Source organism: Coenobita brevimanus, chromosome 11 (genome assembly GCF_032717465.1).
Source record: "Coenobita brevimanus isolate Jiangsu-jjx chromosome 11, ASM3271746v2, whole genome shotgun sequence".
Lineage (NCBI taxonomy): Eukaryota > Metazoa > Arthropoda > Malacostraca > Decapoda > Coenobitidae > Coenobita > Coenobita brevimanus.
In genome coordinates this window covers 11,196,012-11,215,742 of record NC_136964.1, presented here as the reverse complement: position 1 = coordinate 11,215,742, position 19,731 = coordinate 11,196,012, and the positions used below count along the sequence as shown (strand labels likewise).

General features: G+C 42.6%; 1 protein-coding gene across 1 annotated transcript; it reads left to right on the top strand.

Moving 5' to 3' along the window:
• The first annotated feature begins 4,736 nt into the window (after positions 1–4,736).
• LOC145411327 (compound eye opsin BCRH2-like) lies at positions 4,737–10,413 on the top strand. The gene is made up of 7 exons (XM_080281360.1): positions 4,737–4,833; positions 5,359–5,599; positions 6,349–6,540; positions 7,370–7,564; positions 8,356–8,669; positions 8,943–9,065; positions 10,234–10,413. The coding sequence occupies exons 2-7, from the start codon at positions 5,368–5,370 to the stop codon at positions 10,324–10,326; spliced, it is 1,149 nt and encodes a 382-aa protein (XP_080137486.1). The 5' UTR covers positions 4,737–4,833; positions 5,359–5,367; the 3' UTR covers positions 10,327–10,413.
• Positions 10,414–19,731: the final 9,318 nt, after the last annotated feature.

The window sequence follows — 19,731 nt, the reverse complement described above, 5'->3', positions numbered from 1 at the left end:
ACCTCTCCATCTATTTATCTATCTATCTATCTACCAGTCTACATAATCCATCCATCTATCTGTCTATCTATCCATCTCTCTCTCTATCTATCTCAATCTATCCCTCTCTCTCTCTCTGTCTCTTATCAACGTTATCTATCTATCCATCCATCTATACCTACATACCTCTTCATCTATCTATCTATCCACCAGTCTACACATCCATCCATTTATCTATCTATCTATCTATCTATCCACCAGTCTATTTTTCTATCCATCTATCAGTCTATCTATCTATCCTACCCAAAAATAAAATGTTCAGTACCACCACCATTTATTTTCTTTATTAAAAAAACTACTTACCTGTCAAAAGCTTAATTAAGAATCTATACACCTGAGAGAAAGACTTTAACACCTTTAGTACCGTATTTTTATTATTATTATTATTATTATTATTATTATTATTATTATTATTACTACTACTACTACTACTACTACTACTACTATTACGACTGCGACGGCTACTACTTCTTCTACTACTACTGTCATTATCATTATTATTATCATTATTATTATTATTATTATTATTATTATCATTATTATTATTATTATCAGGTCTATAATTAACCCCTCCAGTTCGAAATGTCTCTCTGGAGATAGCAAGAACATAAAACAGAATAAGTCACTACGTGGAAGGAGTTAAGGGGGGAAAACAGGTTCAGAATCTTACAGGATACATTTAACGGCAAGTATAAGGTCCTAGTCACGAAGAAGTGCACTTGAAGACACTAGAAACCCGAGATTAATGCAATGTTATTCTTTATTTTCATTTTGCCTTAATATTTTCGCCTCTCCGTCTGGAATGCTGCTAGTCACGAAGAAGTGCTGTGGGGAGGACATAGGAGCGCAGGACTGTTCGATTCTGCCACTGAGCCACATGGAATAAGCTGCAATAATAATAATAATAATAATAATAATAATAATAATAATAATAATAAATAGCTGTCAACGAGAGTAAGAAACGAGGAAATAATTCTGACACTAGCTAAAACAATTCTCTATCTATCTATCTATCTATCAATATATGTATGTATTGACACTAGTAAAAAAAATATCTATCTATCTATCTATCAATCTATGTATGTGTGTGTTTATTTTAAAGGCTCAGTTAACAGGATCACACAGCCAAACAGCGCAGAAAAACACATCTTCACTAGTAAAAACAATTATATCTATGTACCTATCAATATATATATGTATATTTGTATGTGTGTGTGTGTGTGTGTGTGTGTGTGTGTGTGTGTGTTTCAAGGGCCTCGATAACCTTCTGCCTCCTGCCCTGTGCTTCGTTAACGAGATCACACGGCCAAACAGCGCAGAAAAACACAGAAAAACGGAGAAAAACCCATCTTCACGCTCAACCAATTACCCAACTAGGTGGTATGTGTAGGTCACCTTAGAAGACTGACAAGTGAGTCTTTCGCTACTGCTATCCCCTCTTATTCCCTCCTTGCTCTATTTAACTCTCTCTCTCTCTCTCTCTCCCCCTCTCTCTCTACCTGTCTGACTGTGTACCAATTACTACTACTACTACTACTACCTTTTAAACGATGCTACGTACCATAAACATTGCACCATCGCCTTGCATTAACTCTCTCTTCATATCTATCTATCTATATATATGTCTGTCTATCTATCTCTACCTATCTATCTGAACCTGTAACTCTCCTCGTTAGTCTCTCCATCCTTTCCACATGGCCAGACTAACACAAAAGCCGAGCAAACAATAAAATGGAGACAAACGGGGAAGCCTCCTAAACACCAGCCAACAGATCAGTTCCAGTACTTTCCTCCAAAGGCCTTACTTATTCCAAAATGGCTGTGACTGAAGCCTTGACGGTAAGCCGGGGTAATCCCTCTTACGTTTACCTTACTACTTAAACTCAAAAACCCTACAATTGACTGGCGGTTTCTGGCTGACTTGAGCGACACCAGTGCGGCTTCCGTCCCGACCCCTTTAAACCCACAGACGCGGAAAAAAAAGGGTGGACGAGAAATTGGCCTTGCTTCTCACACGCCTTTAAACTCACAAACGCGGAAACAAACGCTGCTCACAAACACTGCAATGGACAGGCGCTTTCTTGCTCAATGCACGACAAATTGGCTCTCCTTCTCACACGCTTTTGAACTCACAAACTCTGCCACAAACCTACAACTGACGGAGGCTTAATTGCTAACATGAGCGACAAATTGGCCTTCTTTCTCACGTTTCATTTATAAAGGATTCCAACATGCGTATATGCGTCGGCCTTGGTCACCTAATATCGGCTCTCCATGCTACAGATCTCTGGCAGCCTCCCTATTCTGTCTCTTATCCCTGAGGTCACACTCAATGACCTCGTCTCAGGTCTTTTTCAGTCTGCCTCTTGCAGCCTTACCCCGACGTTTACACTTCTCACTTTCTGCACCCAATTGTCATCCTCCATCCTCTCCACATGCCCAAACCATCTCAATCAACCCCTCCTCATCATAACACCAATACACTCTAGTCCCACTCTTCCTCCCAAACCATCTCAATCAACCCCTCCTCATTACAACACCAATACACTCCAGTCCCATCCTTCCTCCCAAATCATCTCAATCTACCCCTCCTCATTACAACACCAATACACTCCAGTCCCATTCTTCCTCCCAAACTATCTCAGTCTGCCCCTCCTCATCACAACACCAATACACTCTAGTCCCAACCTTCATCCCAAACCATCTCAATCTACCCCTCCTCATCATAACACCAATACACTCCAGTCCCATTCTTCCTCCCAAACTATCTCAGTCTGCCCCTCCTCATCACAACACCAATACACTCCAGTCCCATTCTTCATCCCAAATCATCTCTATCTGCCCGTTCTCATCACAGCACCAATACACTCTACTCCCATCCTTCCTCCCAAACCATCATAGTCTGCCCCTCCTCATCACAACACCAATACACTCCAGTCCCATTCTTCCTCCCAAACCATCTCAATCAACCCCTCCTCATCACAACACCAATACACTCCAGTCCCATTCTTCCTCCCAAATCATCTCAATCAACCCCTCCTCATCACAGCACCAATACACTCTAGTCCCATCCTTCCTCCCCAACCATCTCAATCTGCCCCTCCTCATCACAACACCAATACACCCCAGTCCCATCCTTCCTCTCAACTCTTCATTCAACTCACACGTATGTCAACTCAAAAAAGCTACATACAATTGCTAGATATTTTTCTGAGCGACAAATAATTCCTTCTCACACCCTTTTAAAACTCACAAAACGCTATGTTACGAGGATTATATCATAGAACAGGACAGACAGGTGTAATAGGAAAAATAAATTACTTTGGAAAAGGTGTTGTAGTAGTAGTTGTTCCCTAGGCAGTCTGGCCGAACAGCCCCGAGTCCCTTAGGAAGGCCACGGCCCAGACCTGGCTTTCCCACAGAGCTCTCAAAGAGTGTATGTTGTGTTGTTGGCGTAGGTGATTGTGTGCAATGCAGTCTTCCATAATGTGCTTAATAGTATGGGGTGCTGTGTTGCATCCTGGACAGGCATCAGCGACGGAGTCATCCAGCCTCTTCTGGTAGCTTAAGAGGGCTGGATGGTGCCCACATCTCAGCCTGGCCAGGTGGACCCTGTCCTCACGAGGAAGATAGGATTCAGAAGGGGGGATGTCAGGAGGCCGTGCATGCAGCTGTGTGTTGTCTTTAAGTGACTGAATGGAGCGGCGAGTGATCTGAGTGTGGATATGCTTCTGGAAGCTGGTCTGAGGTGGGCGAGGGGGGAGAGATGACAGTATTTGTGTATGGTATCGTGTGCTGGGTGTTGTTTTGATGTTCCTTGGTGTGGGTGGATGTGCTGCCATGTACTGTAGTGGATGTTGTGGGTTTGTGGAGGCTGCAGCAAGAAACTGGGTGCCTCTCATGTCTAGGTGATCCTTGACTTTGAGGACTTTGGTTTCTTGATGTAGGTGGTCTGTGGGTGTAGTAGCTGTGCAGCCTGTGATTATTTTTAGGGCCTTGTTCTGTATGGTCTGTAGAGTGTTGTAGTGTGTTTTGGTGAGGTTAGAAGCCCAGGCAGGACTTGCATAATTCTTCACTGAACGTATATATTGTTTGTATACTGTGGTGGTGGTTTCTTTGTTGTGTCCGAATGTTGTATGGGCAAGTGACCTCAAAGCACTGAGTCTTGGTGTTATTTTGTTTTTAATGTTTGTGATGTGTTGTTTAAATGACACTGATGTATTGTATGTTACACCAAGGATTTTGTGTGTGTGTGTGTGTGTGTGTGTGTGTGTGTGTGTGTGTGTGTGTGTGTGTGTGTGTGTGTGTGTGTGTGTGTGTGTGTGTGTGTGTGTGTGTGTGTGTGTGTGTGTGGTAGGGGGGTGTTGCTTATGGAAAAGGTGTTAGGGAGTTTCTTTAACTGATGAGAATAGGGGTGCAGATGACATATCACTTTTTTTTTATTTAATCTTTTGCATATTTTAGAATAGAGAGAGAGAGAGAGAGAGAGAGAGAGAGAGAGAGAGTACGCCAGAAGACATGGTAGTAGTGAAGGGGTAGGCAAATCTCCAAGAGTGTCACTCAGGAGGAGAAATCTTATAACATCACTATTCCCTTGACCCCTTCCCTCGGTGGCACTAACAAGATGATGACGAGGGACTGGCCGGGTATATAAGGAAGCAGAGGAGCAGAGGAGAGCAGAGTGGGCCTCCTTCTCCTCTCTCTCCGCCACGCCATCTTAAGACCTCCTCTACCTACGCCCTTCATTTCCTTCTGACTCACACACGCAGAAGTGACAGACAGCGGTAGATAAAGGTAATCAATGACTACCCTATATATCTATCCAACTACCTGTCTATCTATCTATCCAACTACCTGTCTATCTATCTATCCAACTACTTGTCTATCTATCCAACACCTGTCTATCTATCTATCTATCTATGTACTTGTCTGTCTATTTATCTATCTATCCAACTACTTGTCTATCTATCCAACACGTCTATCTATCTATCTATCCAACTATTTGTCTATCTATCTATCCAACTACCTGAATATCTATATCTAACTACCTGTCCATCTATCTAATTATCTACCTGTCCACCTATCTATCTAATTATCTAACTACCTGTTCATCTATCCATCTAATTATCTACCTTCTATCTCCCTATCTAACTACCTGTCTATCTATCTAATTATCTACCTGTCCACCTATCTATCTAATTATCTACCTGTCCACATATCTAATTATCTAACTACCTGTCCAGCCAAAAAAAATCTCTTTATCGATCTATCTACCTATCTATTCACTTATCTATCTATCCATCCATCTATTTCTCACAGGAAGGCAACATGGCGAGCGTCCTGATGACCTCTTCGAACGCCAGCGGCCCTGTGGCGCATGCGTATTCGGCTCCCGGGATGAATTTCGGATACCCTGAAGGTGTGTCGGTGACGGATCTGGTGCCGGAACACATCAAACCCCTGGTACACCCCCACTGGGACGCCTTTCCCCCCGTCAACCCCATGTGGCACTACCTGCTGGGAGTCATTTATCTCATCCTTGGCGCCATCTCAATCTTTGGTGAGTTGGAGAGTTTGATAGTACTGATGATATTAAAGCTGCTACTACTACTACTGCTGCTACCATTACTACTACTATCACTCTTACTACTACTACTACTACCACCACTAATAATAATAATAATAATAATAATAATGTTTCAGTAAAGAGTAGGCACTTATCTCTAGTTATATACACTGGTTTTCTGTGTGTGTGTGTGTGTGTGTGTGTGTGTGAGAGAGAGAGAGAGAGAGAGAGAGAGAGAGGGGGGGGGGTAAAGGGGGCAGGCTTTTAGGGGTAAAGAATCACATCATATATTCCAGCTTCATCAAAATCCTCATCCAGTTCACTCAAATAATATCCAAACTTGTTCTTTTGTTCCACTTTGTTCTCCTACTGTTATAATCTGTTCTGTTATGTTCTGCTATATCGCGATCTCCTATGTTCTATCTATCTATTGCCAGACGCCTCAATCCCGTTCGGGGTGGCCACAAACAAATCACCTCCACGTCGCCCTGTCCCCCGCCATTTCACTGCCCTGCTCCCAACTCACACACCCTTCTCTCATATACCTCTCCACCCCATCCCTCCATCTCATCCTCGGCCTCCCCCTCCCTCCCTCTCCACCTCACGCACATACACTCTCCTCGCCAGTCTTCCACACTACATCCTCTTCTGCTATTTCGCTCTAATCTCTGTTCTTCTCCTGTTGCTTTGTTATATTTTGGTCTCCTGTCGTGTTCTCCACTTGTGTTCTCTCTCCCACACAGGCAATGGCATGGTTCTCCTCCTGTTTATGAAGACCAAGAATCTCCGTACACCGGCCAACACACTGGTGGCAAATCTGGCTTTCAGTGACATGTGCATGATGTTGTCGCAGTTCCCCTTCTTCGCCTACAACTGCTTCAGCGGAGGAGTGTGGATGTTCAGCGCCTTCTTCTGCGAACTTTATGCCTGTCTGGGTGAGTGTGTGTGTGTGTGTGTTGTTGTACCCTAGTGTGTGTGTGTGTGTGTGTGTGTGTGTGTGTGTGTGTGTGTGTGTGTGTGTGTGTGTGTGTGTGTGTGTGTGTGTGTGTGTGTGTGTGTGTGTGTGTGTGTGTGTGTGTGTGTGTGTGTGTGTGTGTGTGTGTGTGTGTGTGTGTGTGTTCTTACCTACCTTACCTAATTGTATCTTTACAGGAATGAGTCAAGCTCGTATTGTCCCGTGTCTTAGACCATATTTATCGTACATATCCTTAAATTTGTGTGTGTGTGTGTGTGTGTGTGTGTGTGTGTGTGTGTGTGTGTGTGTGTGTGTGTGTGTGTGTGTCTATGTGTATGTGTGTGAGCAAACCCATCAAGCACAAGCAAATCTACTAATTATTTGGTGGGCTAACGGGTGCTACACCTTGCCCAAGGGTGACCCGGGACTATGCAGGGCAGGGGCGTCCACCTTCCCTGAGCCGGACACATCACACGGCCGCATACCCAAACTGATTATTCTTAGAAGTTTGTTTATGAGGCGTTGTGTGTGTGTGTGTGTGTGTGTGTGTGTGTGTGTGTGTGTGTGTGTGTGTGTGTGTGTGTGTGTGTGTGTGTGTGTGTGTGTGTGTGTGCAGTAGAACCTTGGGTCTGGATGATGATGATGATGAAGATGACGATGGTAGGAATGATAATGATGACAGTAACGAATTAAGACATGCTTGGAGATGTGTTTCACCACAACCATTACCCTACCTCTTAAAAAATAACTACCACTCCTTCCACAACTACTGCTAAAACCCCCCCTCTCTCTCTCTCTCTCTCCCGCAGGCTCGATCACTGGCCTCTGTTCCATCTGGTCTCTGGCGTTCATCTCCTATGATCGCTACAACGTCATCGTGAAGGGTGTGTCCGGGACGCCACTGACCTCTGGGAAGGCCATGATTATGATCCTGTTCTGCTGGGCGTATGCAATTGGCTGGTCAATCCCTCCTTTCCTCGGCTGGGGCAGATATATTCCTGAGGGTAGGTGCGAGCTGAGACATATTTCTAGACTCTATGCCCTTATGCAATCTTTTTCCACTGTTACGCTGATTTTTTCACTCTTAGGCAACCTTTTTCATTGTTACGCAGATCTTTTTTCACCGTTATGCGTATATTTGAGGGCGAGTTGGACCTGAGAGATATTTCTAGACTTTATGATCTTACGCAGGTCTTCATCCGCTGTTACGCTGATCTTTCATTCGCCCTTACGCTTCCTTTTTCGCATTTACGCATCCCTTCTCATTCTGACCTATACATATATATATTTTTTTCGCTGTTACGTTGATCCTTTTCTCCCTTACGCATCTTTTTTCACTGTTACGCTGATCTTCTTTGCTCTTATGCGGATCTTTTTCATTGTTACGCGGATATTTTTCAATCTTACGCTGATCTTTTTAGCTGTTACGCATACCTTTTCTTAGTGTTATGCAGTTTTTTTTTTCTTTCTTTTAACTCCTTGTCTCTTTTAGTTTCTGTCAGCCTGCCTGTCTCTTCGTCTGCCTATCCATGTACCTACTTATCTAACTGCCAACCTATCTATCTATCTACCTACTGTATATTCACCTACCTATCTATCTACCCATCAACCTATATACGTCCACCTACCTACCTATCCATCCATCCATTTACCTACCTAGCTTCCTATCTATCTATCTATCCTCCTCCAACAGGCATATATATACCCACCTATCCCTCTACCTACCTATCTATCTATCCCTCCATCTACCTACCTATCTATCCATCTATCTATCAGTCAACCTCTCCACCAACAGGCATCTTGGACTCCTGCTCCTTTGACTACCTCTCAAAGGACTGGAACTTGCGCTCTTTCGGGATCTGCATCTTTATCTTTGACTACTGCATCCCCCTCCTCGTCATCGTCTTCGCCTACGTCTTCATCGTCAAGGCTATAGTCGCTCACGAGAAGGCGATGAGGGAGCAGGCCAAGAAGATGAATGTGTCTAACTTGAGATCCAACGCTGAGGCCAATGCACAGTCAGCCGAAGTCAGAATCGCCAAAGTAGCCATGACTAACGTGGCTCTGTGGCTGATCTGCTGGACTCCCTACGCCAGTGTGGTGGTTCAGGTGAGTCACGAGCCACAGGTGTGTTATTGCAGGTTTGTTAGCACTTGTCATTTAGCGATTTAATTTGGGTGTTACATGGTTCATCTACTGGGGCTCATATGCCAGTGTTGTGGAGTTCATAATGTTAGTGGTAGTAGTAGTAGTAATTATTATTATTATTATATTAACACCAATAATAACAACAATATTAACACTTCTCATTGTCTTTTAGTCTTCCTCGTCCTCCTCCTCCTTCTCCTCCTACTGCTACAACTCCCACTCTCTCTCCTTCAGGGTCTATTCTTCGATCAAAGCAGCATCACTCCCATCGTCTCCATGCTGCCTGCTCTCCTGGCTAAGAGTGCTTCTGTTTACAACCCAATCGTGTATGCCATCAACCATCCCAAATTCCGCCTGGTGAGTTTCACTCTTGAAGAGGAGCGTGTGGAGTTACATGGAGAGACAGACTGACAAATGAGGAAGTGATGGAGTGTTGTGGTGTGGATGTGGATGTGACAGAATGCATTAGGAGATGTACACTGAAATGGATTGGCCATGTGGAGAGGATGGAGAGTAAGAAACTAACTAGGAGAGTGTATGTGAGTCAGGTTTTAACATATAGGTTTAACAGATACACAGACAGGAGACATCTAGATCCACAAATAGGGGAAAGGAGCGTGTGGGGTTGCATGGAGAGACAGACTGATAAATGAGGAAGTGAAGGAGTGTTGTGGTATGGATGTGACAGAATGCGTTGGAGAAGTACAATGAGGTGGTTTGGCCTTGTGGAGAGGATGGTGAGTGAGAGTGGGAAGCATGTGGAGTTGCATGGAGAGGCAGACTGACAAATAAGGAAAAGAAGAAGGGCTGTGTTATGGATGTGGATGCGATAGAAAGCGTTAAGTGAAATACACTGAGGTGGACTGGCCATGTGGAGAGGATGGTGAGTGAGAGTGGGAAGCATGTGGAGTTGCATGGAGAGGCAGACTGACAAATAAGGAAAAGAAGAAGGGTTGTGTTATGGATGTGGATGCGATAGAAAGCGTTAAGTGAAATACACTGAGGTGGACTGGCCATGTGGAGAGGATGGAGGGTGAGTGGTGTGTATCTGGATGTGAAAGAAAGCACTAGGAGAAATATATGGAGGTGGTTTAGCCATGTGGAAAGGACAGAGAGTGAGAGACTTACTTGAGTGGAGCGTGTGGAGTTGCATAAAGAGAGACTGACAAACGAGGAAGTGAAGGAGCATTGTGGTATGGTGTGGATGTGACAGAATGCATTAGATGTACACTGAGGTGGACTGGTCATGCGGAGAGGATGGAGAGTGAGAGACTTATCGGAGAGGAGCATATGGAGTTGCATGGAGAGAGACTGACAAATGAGGAAGTGAAATGGAGTTGTGGGGTGGATGTGGATGTGATGGAAAGCGTTAGGAGAAACAGAGAGGTGGTTTTGCCATGTGGAGAGGATGGAGAGTAAAAGACTAACTAGGAGAGAGTATGTGAGTGAGGTTTTAACAGATGCACAGACAGGAGACATCTAGATCCACAAAGACTTCCTAATATTTTCATTTTCCCTTCCACAGGCTCTGCAGAAACAGATGCCTGGGTTCTGCATCCATGAGGAGGAAGAGAAGGCATCAGAGGATACCAAGTCCACTGAAACTGCCAAGGCCTAAAATGAGATCCAATAACCGACGGGACGACCTGTGCCAAGAACGCTGACTCTTCGACTGATTCACAGATGACAACTATATATTCCCTCTTTTTTTTTTTTACTGACTTTCCCCTTGTTAACCACATTTTACGCCCCTAAACGCCGGGTGACGTGTATTGAAGCCTGTTCTTGCAGTTATGGGATGATTTTTACTCAGTTTAAGGGATGACAATTTGGCAAAGGGTTTATTCAGGCTACGTCTAACTGCTCAAGTCCACAGTCTATCCCAAACTGAATAAAAACATCGGGAAATTACAGGGGAAAAAAATGATACCCCCAGGCACTAAGGGCACACCACATGCAGAAATAAACCGGTGAGAGGACGGCGCTAAGAACCTTCCTCCACCAACGAAAAGCTACCCCACAGTCTTTTAAAAACACCACAACAAAGCAGACGCCCCTTATAAGATTCACTAAATTAATGGATTGCTTTCCCTACGTAACCAAGCCTAAATATTGCAGGATAAGCAAGGTATATGGGACAACATGCACTTTCCTCTCCTTGTTTTAACTGGAAAAGGAAATCTTAGTTACCACAGGGAATTCATCTTGTGTTTTGTGAATCGATGTTAACCCCTTCCACCCGATGATGTATTTTTAGATAAGGGCGCGGCTCTAGGGACCCCGCTGTCCGTCAGTCATTCACTAATGATATGACAGGCTAGACAGCTGAAACGTCCCGAAATTCCCACAGCTAATTTTTTTATGCTGGACAATTGTACTTAAGGGGAAACCTCTAGAAAGTTAAGAGGTTAGGGAAGTCTAGATCTAAGCCCTCAAATTAACTGAAAAAATCTAGTTTGAACCAAATCTTCTGGCTCTCCTGTTGGCAGCTAGACCAGAGAATAAGTCGCCGGTTGGAAAGGGTTAAGGGGCTCTCATCACAGCTACACAGGGCACCATTTTCATCGCCGGAACGCGCACATTTCCAACGAACTTCCACCCAGCAAGTGTTTGAAAAAATATGAAAAAAATATAAGCAATTAGAAAGCATATACCTTGTTTGATTTACCTGTCTGCCTACTGGGTAATCTTTTTTTTTTTCTCTCTCTCTCTTTACTATTTGTCTGGTAATGTCTATCTACTTATCTATCAACCTACCTCTATCTGTCTAATCATTTTACCAGTTAATTATCTATTTGGTTATCTATCTACTTATCTACCTACCTACTGCTATCTACCTGATCCTTTTTTACCATTTATCTGTTTATCTACCAACCTACCTACTTACCTCTACCTACCTACACATGTATGACTATATACCTACCTACATATATATTTCTCTTAATCTGTCTACCTGTAATTATCTTCCTGGTTACCTATCTATCAACCTACCTACCTCTGTCTACCTACCTACATATCTATCAACCTACCTACCTGCCTATATCTCTCTTAATTTATCTATCTACATCAATTTGTCTCTCTCTCACTATAATCCAAACCTTTTATGCCCATCTATCTATCTATCTATCTATCTTTCACCTTCCCTCCATCTACCCATCTATCAATTACTCTCTTTCTCTTTTTTCTTTTTTATGCATCCATCTGGCCATCAAGCTGCCCATTCCCCGACGCCCCTCATTCCCACGTGCCATACACCTCCACATATCACCACTTCAGCACAAACACCCACTGTCTATATTTTTGGTCCTGTGACATGAACATAAAATCCAGGAACTTTATCCTTGGTTGACCCTTAACCTGTCCACGGTTTGATTAAAACTGAAACAAGAGTGAGTTGTGCTGTGTGTATGAAAGAGAGAGAGAGAGAGAGAGAGAGAGAGAGAGAGAGAGAGAATGACTATCCACCATTCAGCAACCTTGCCCAGAGTTTCGCCTTTTTGCAGCTTATTTCACATAGCTCAGTGGCAGAAAGATAATACCATGCCTCTACATCCTCTCCATAGCACTTCTTCATGACTAGCATCAAATTCTAGCGATAATCTATTGCTATGACCCAGCAATGAAGATGGAGTGATAATTTTGGGCCAAGTTAGATTGAAAAGAGTACAGGAATGTATAAGAGAGATACCTTACACTGCTATAACCAAAAGGCAACAATAAAATACAACTGCTACTGTATATGTATGTATTTTTACCATCCACGCATTCAGTATAAAATACATCATACATATACATACATACATACATGCATACATAATTATATATATATCTCGAAATATAAACATACATAATTACATACATACACATAAACATTCATGCATTCATAAACATACATACATATACAAAAGGTAAAGGTAACGGTAAAGATGGGAGTATATGCCATGAGGCGCTTGGCCACGGTGCTCATCTCCATAACATAGGCCTTTGAGCCTGTAGCGAGTTATTCCCCCAATAACCCAGGATACAAGGCCACTACATCATCCAGGTCACCATAATTACCTCCCTCAGGTGTTACCCCTGGTACATACATATATATGAGTATTCTATAGATCTTTTCATCTTACAGAATCAAAGCAATATTGATACCTTCACCTATTACCTCGCGGGGTTCCTGTGTGAGGGACTGTGCTGGAAGGGTAATAAGTGTACTGCCCTCCGCCTATCAGCTCATAGGTCCCTACTCCAGGGTTCCCCTCTTCATTAACTTTTGATAATGTCCAGTTCCACCCTACAGTATACTAAGGACACTGGGTGCAAATGGATTAAACCATGCTAAGTTAAAAAAATAAAGTCAAAATTTTCCTCAATGCTTTTCAGTATAAAAAATGACTTTACTACAAATGTGTTCTTAAATCCATAATACATATCATGATATACACACCTAAAATTACTGGGATGAAAAATGCTTCAAAACTATCTTAAATTTTTAAAAATCTGGTCTGATTTTTGATGAATATCCTTAATTCAATATCATATATTACTACTACTATTAATAATGCAACTCTCCTACTACTAGTGATAGTAGTTGTAGTAATAGTAATTAAAATAATAATAATAGTAATAATAATAATAATAATAATAATAATAATACAGTAATAATATAATCATCATCATCATCATCATCATCATCTGGACCTCCTTTCCCACCCTAGGGCAGGGTGAGGAGTAGCAAAGTCCAGACAGCCCAAATTTGCCCAGACTAATGAGCCACACTTCCATATGCTTATTATTTGTACTCATCCATCCATCATCCAATCCTATGCCGCCCCATGAGGAGCGTAGGAGCCCGGGGCTAGGCAAGTTGGTCCTGACATTTAAGATGAGAGTGACCTGCCACACTCATCCCTGAGTGGCATTACGTGAGCAATAAACCCCAACCATCCCTTGGATATAAACCTTCACTGGCTCAATCCGACTGGAGCGCCTTAATTACTCACTGAACAACCAGGCGCCATAATTTGGTTACAAGGTTACCACCCAGCGTAGTAAATGGTTTCTTGGTGTACAGGAAACCATTTGGTGGTGTAGTTACCCATAGGTGCATTAAGCAACATAAATTGCTCAGTAAGAGATGTTAGGGAGCATCTTCAACTGACGAGAATACGAGCCTGAATGTAGTGATAAAAACTGCCGCCACGCACAACAGATTAACTCCACAACGAAAACAAGATAGATAGAGCGCTGAGAGATGTTACAGTCCACCTTGACAAAACCAAAGAATCCCCCTTTCACTTCCCAGGTAAATTGTTTTCTCCAAAGATCACTTTTAAGAAGAGTTAAATTTGTGAGATCTTGGTAAGTGATGGAAATTCTGGCACCAATGGCTTTAAAATAATCCCAACTGATAATACACACCTGCCTGTTAATCTTTAAATCATTAGTCTCCTTGGTTATTAATAAATCTTGGCTGTCAACACTGGCATCCTCCACAGTCCTCCTCAAGCCTACAAGGTCCAGAAACTCCTTCCAAGCACACCAACTGGACTCCACCATGAGGGCTGCAAGATGCACAGGGTGCTGTGTGGAGCTGTCTCGCGCATTGACCAGTGCTTCAAGAAAATCGTATTTCTCTGTATCGCTGTAGATGTTGTAGATGGATGATGGAAAGGGGGTGACTAGAGACAGGGAGTAACTAGCTAGGAGTCTACAGAGGCGGCCATTACCGTCACTAAAGGGATGTAGGGACACGAGTGTAAACAAAAGCCACGCTGCGCATTTGAAAAGACATGCGGTACCTTTTTCTCTATCCCTCAGCATCTCCATTTTGGTTTCCTCAATTAGCCCATTATACCTGTCCAGCATGGTCCAAAGCTCCCTCTGCCACTCCTCCTGGCTCTCTCTAGTAGGGTAGTAGTGGACTTTGCCCTTATATTCCGCCTTTCTCCGGCACGTACTGAAAACACCCGCTGGAGTCATGGCATTCTCATCTATAACCCCAGTCATCAGTGTCTTATGTATCTCTACAATATAATCTCTAAGTTCCAGAAGTCCTGAGTTGGAGGGGTCAAGCTCTTTCTCTTCTTCAGCCATCTTGACCAGTTTTCTCCACGCCTTGACCAGGTTCACTGTCTCCCGTTCATTTTTTCTCAAGTTTCTTTCCCATTCTGTGATTTGTCTTCTTGGTTGTTGTGATGGTACGGGAAATGTCCTAAGTGTGTTTATTTCATGTTTCTCTACCTCTCCCACTCTCCCTTCTGAGCCTGGCTGTGTGTAAATATCATACCTCTCTCCCTCTCCCATATTCCTTTTAGAGTCTGACTGTGTGTGAAGAGTGTTTCTAGGTATGCTTTCTTCATCCCGACTTCTCACTCTTATATTTTTTTGCTTGGGTTGTGTGAGAAGGTAAGGATGAACATTTTCTTTATCAGCATCTTGCATCATTATCCTCCTCTTCATATTTTCTGGTATATTTCTTAACCTACCCATCTCTGTCTTACTGTTTTCCTTGTCAGGTTGTGAGCATGTGTTAGCTGTTATATTTTGTCTTTTAACCTTCTCTGCTACTAACCTACTCTTATTAGGAGATTCTAAGCACCTTATACTAGGAATAATGTCTTCTTCACTACCATCTTCCAGCATACTCATTATCACACTTTTCTTGTCGGGTAAACCAAGTATGTCATGAGATATATCCTTATCCACCATCTCTGCCTCTACTCTAGTTTTCTTACTAGTAGATCCTAAATACAGTACACTAGGAATCACACTACCTGCACTTTCCTCAACCATACTCATTATCTCTCCTATCGCCTCCTTATCCTGCGTTCCAATGCCTTCTTCAACATTGATGTGGTGAATGAACTCTCTTAGCATTTTCTTATGGGCTTCTTCAACAACATTTCTATCCAAGGATGATTTCTTTGACTTCCAAAGGTCCTGAAACGCCACAATCTCCCTCACCATGTCCTCGAAACTTGTCAGCCTTTGTTTCTTTTCCTCCGGCAGTCTCTCTCTCCATGGGACAGATTCAGGAAGGTTAAAATCAATGAGGTTTCGACAAGCGACAAAATTCCCTCCACTCCTCTTTTCAAAATGACCCATGTCGGTTGAGGAAAAATTCTCACCATTAATTTGGCCAGTCTCCTTGGTTGTTAGTGAAAATTGGCTGTCAACCTTCTCTGCTTCCACAGTCGCTGGGAATTCCAGGGCGTCAGTTCCCTCCGTCTCCTTGGTTGTTAGCAGATTCTGGATGCCAAACTTCTTGACCTCCATGGCTGACAGCAGTTATCACAAGACTGGAAAAAAGCAGATATGCACAATCAATAAGGCGGGAGGGGTTGATTTGACTAGTAACCAAGAAGACTCACTCTAACCTGACAAAGATCCCTAACCCTTTTCAGCTCAGTTGATGGCCAGATGTAGTCTGACTGGAGGGTGGATTTGACTAGTAACCAAAGAGACTCATTTACTCTAACCTGACAAAGATCCCTAACCCCTTTCAGCTCAGTTGATGGCCAGGTGTAGTCAGATTTGAGGGCTGATTTGACTAGTAACCAAGGAGACTCAGGCCATCCCTAAAACTAAGGCACCTCAAATTGTACACAAGCACAACACAGATCCATATTGTCATTAGGTAAGGAAGGTCTCTAACACCTCTTCCTTACAGATTTAATTTTGGATATGACTGGTTAATATCCATTTGTATGTTGTGCAAAGTATGGAGATACTGTAAAGGATTTATTTAGCACAGAGTAGGGCAGTAAGGTGTAATAAGAAAAATAAGCTGCTTAGAAAAAGGTGGCAGGGAGCTTCCCCAACCAATGAGAATACAAGTCATAATACTACATATGAGAGTGGTAGGTGGTGACCATCATCATCCACTCACTTGATGTAGTACTGCCTACTTCTTCCTTCATCATTATCATTCTTTTTCTGTATCTGTCCTCCTCTCTTCCAATTTCTCCCATCTTTCCTGTCACTTTTTATTACTCTTCTTTCCTTTTCAGGTAGCTTTACATTGAGTGACAAGCCTAATGGTTTCCTGTAAGCCTGGAGACCATTTACAATGCTGGGTGGTGACCACATAACCAACCCATAGGTGTTGCCTATGTGTCACCAAGTGGGTTGGCGCGAGGTTACTGCCCCTTCCTGTAAAACAACTAACTCAAAGACAAATGTCTACCCCCTACGGGATTATGCCACCTGGCTATAGACGGACAGATAGATAGAGTTGGTCAGTTTCATCACGTGAAAACCAAGTGAGTACAACAGACATCATGACAATGATAAGAGGTATCTTATCTGGGGCAATTCTGGGGGTTGGGAAGCCTGTGTTCTCGTTGGTAAAGCCCCTAACATCATTCCTTAGGTGATTTATTCAATTTGGTACACCCTCCTATCCTCTTGAAGCACATAAATCTATATAGGAATGGAGGGGTCACTGTAGTATACCCAGCCCCTCCAGTTCGAGAAAAATAAAATAAATAAATAAACTAGAGGCAGCATGAACAACATTAAAAACTATATAAAGGAACCTGAATCAAACACCGACATACTGCAAGAATTTTCAAGTTAATTAAAGCAGACGTGCAGTTTTCCTTTGCACTGAGAGAGAGAGAGAGGAAACTGTACACCCACTCCTGCGATAATGGCTATCTGAATGGCAAAATATTACAACGCAATAAAAGAAGCTAGTATCCCTAAGTAAAAGCCACAGCAAATAGCAAATGACATAGTAAATAGCAAGACAACACAGGTAAATAGTGGGAATATATAGAAAATAGCGAGAGGGTACATGTGATGGCGAGAGAATACAGATGACAGCAAGATGACACAGAAAATAGCAAAATAATGAACAGAAAACCATACTCACAAAAGTTACCGTGGTCCAGTCAACCCTGCACGTTGTAACCCTTTCAAAGCGAGACGGTTTCCCTAACGTAAATCACTCTGCCATACTAGGGGAAAAAAATCACCCTAACAATTCATACTGAAATTTAGAAGAGTTACTAATAGGACTCTTCTAACCACTTCAGTATGAGGGGCAAAAAAAAAAAAAAAAAAAAAAAACGTCGTTGGCAGTAGGGAAGAATTAGCCTCGTTTTGAAAGGGTTAATGAAGAGCCTAGCCTCGTTTTGAAAGGGTTAATGAAGAGCCTCTACACTTTTCAAGGTGTGTGGATGAAGAGTGAATAATGCAGGCTACGTAGTGTGCTCATACACCTTATCTTTTATCACTTATCAGATAAATCGGCCCCACGTACTCATTGCCACAACTGTTACCGTGTCATGATCATGGAATGCACAGACGTCATATATAATAATCCATTATACGTTACCGTTCTTGTAACTATTATGGAATATGCATTGCTAAGGTTCTACCTATCTGTCTATTGTCAGATGTCATAATCCTGTAAGGGGTGGCTGTTTGTCTCTGAGTTACTGTAGTTGTATTACGAAGAGGGGCACCTGCCAACCCACTTGTTGACATGTATGGGTTGGTTATGTGGTTACCACCCAATGTTTAAATGGTTTCCTGGATTACAGGAAACCATTAGGCTTGTCACTCAATGTAAAGCCACCTGAAAAGGAAAGAGGAATAATAAAAAGTAGCAGGAAAGATGGGAGAAATAGGAAGAGGAGGGCAGACACAGAAAAAGAATGATAAAGGTGAAGGAAGAAATAAGCAGCACTACATCAAATGAGTGAATGATGGGAGAAACAGGAAGAGAGGAGGACAGACACATAAAAAGATTGATAAGGGTGAAGGAGGAAGTAGGCAGCATTACATCAAGTGAGTGGATGATGGGAGAAACAGGAAGAGAGGAGGGCAGACACAGAAAAAGATTGATAAGGGTGAAGGAGGAAGTAGGCAGCATTACATCAAGTGAGTGGATGATGGGAGAAATAGGAAGAGGAGAGGGCAGATATAGAAAAAGATTGATAAGGGTGAAGGAGGAAGTAGGCAGCATTACATCAAGTGAGTGGATGATGGGAGAAATAGGAAGAGAGGAGGGCAGACACAGAAAAAGAATGATAAGGGTGAATGAAGAAGTAGGCAGCAGTACACCAATACTGCACCATTATTTTGGATTGCAGACAACCTGAAAGGACAAGAGACATGAACAGGGCATGACAATGTGGAGCGACACAAAGAGAATGACGTGAAAAAGGGCAGACACGAAGGAGAGGAAAACAGACAAGAACCTGCCATTAACGGACAAAGTGAATGATTATGTAATTCGTGTTTTCATTGTCAGTGAGTGATCACTATCAACATTAGTGTAGTCTTTAAACCACTTTCATGTGTCATTTACCTGCATGGTTCTGAAGACATACATTTGTCCCATGGCTACTCTTCTGCTACCTGGCTTTTAAGGAAAGGTACATTCCCACACAATGCCAAGGAGAAATACATCCAAAATATTACACTGCATGTTTAGACCCAAAAGCTACATAATATGCTCTTAGTTCCTACACTTCAAATAAGCAACTTTTTAAACCCAACTCATAGGAAGAGTTTATATGCATCAATTTGTCCCATCGAGAGGACTCAGAAAATATACCTACAGTATACAGTACAGTATGTTAATATATCATCACCCTGTAAAAAGTTGTCAGTTTGGTCATTTTTCACCCAAACTCAAACTTTCAAGCTCCTTGTGAGACCTGTAAATATCGACTGATTTTGGGAAAAACGGTACAAGTGTGCTTGCATGGGCAGAAATAATGGAAAAAAGTACTGAAACTGATAAGTTTAGGAAAGTTTTCAAAAGTGGGTCACCTTATTGGTCTTTTAATGGCAGCTCTCCACGCTGCTCGATCTCTGGCAGCCTCCAAATTCAGTCCCTTATCCCTGAAGTCATACTCTATGACCTCATACCAGGTTCTTTTGGTCTGCTTCTTGCAACCCTACCCCTGACGCTCACACTTCTCACTCTCTGCACCCAGTTGTGAGATTAAAAAAAATGCAAAAATGCAACTGGATAGAAAGAATACAAAAAAATTAAAGAAATCAATACATA

Bases quoted from the DNA above. Each gene is read 5' to 3' on its own strand.
- LOC145411327 (XM_080281360.1), top strand. From the start codon at position 5,368: ATGGCGAGCGTCCTGATGACCTCTTCGAACGCCAGCGGCCCTGTGGCG. The intron at 5,600-6,348 runs GTGAGTTGGAGA...TCTCCCACACAG, and splicing joins TGGCGCCATCTCAATCTTTG to GCAATGGCATGGTTCTCCTC. The intron at 7,565-8,355 runs GTAGGTGCGAGC...CTCCACCAACAG, and splicing joins GGGCAGATATATTCCTGAGG to GCATCTTGGACTCCTGCTCC.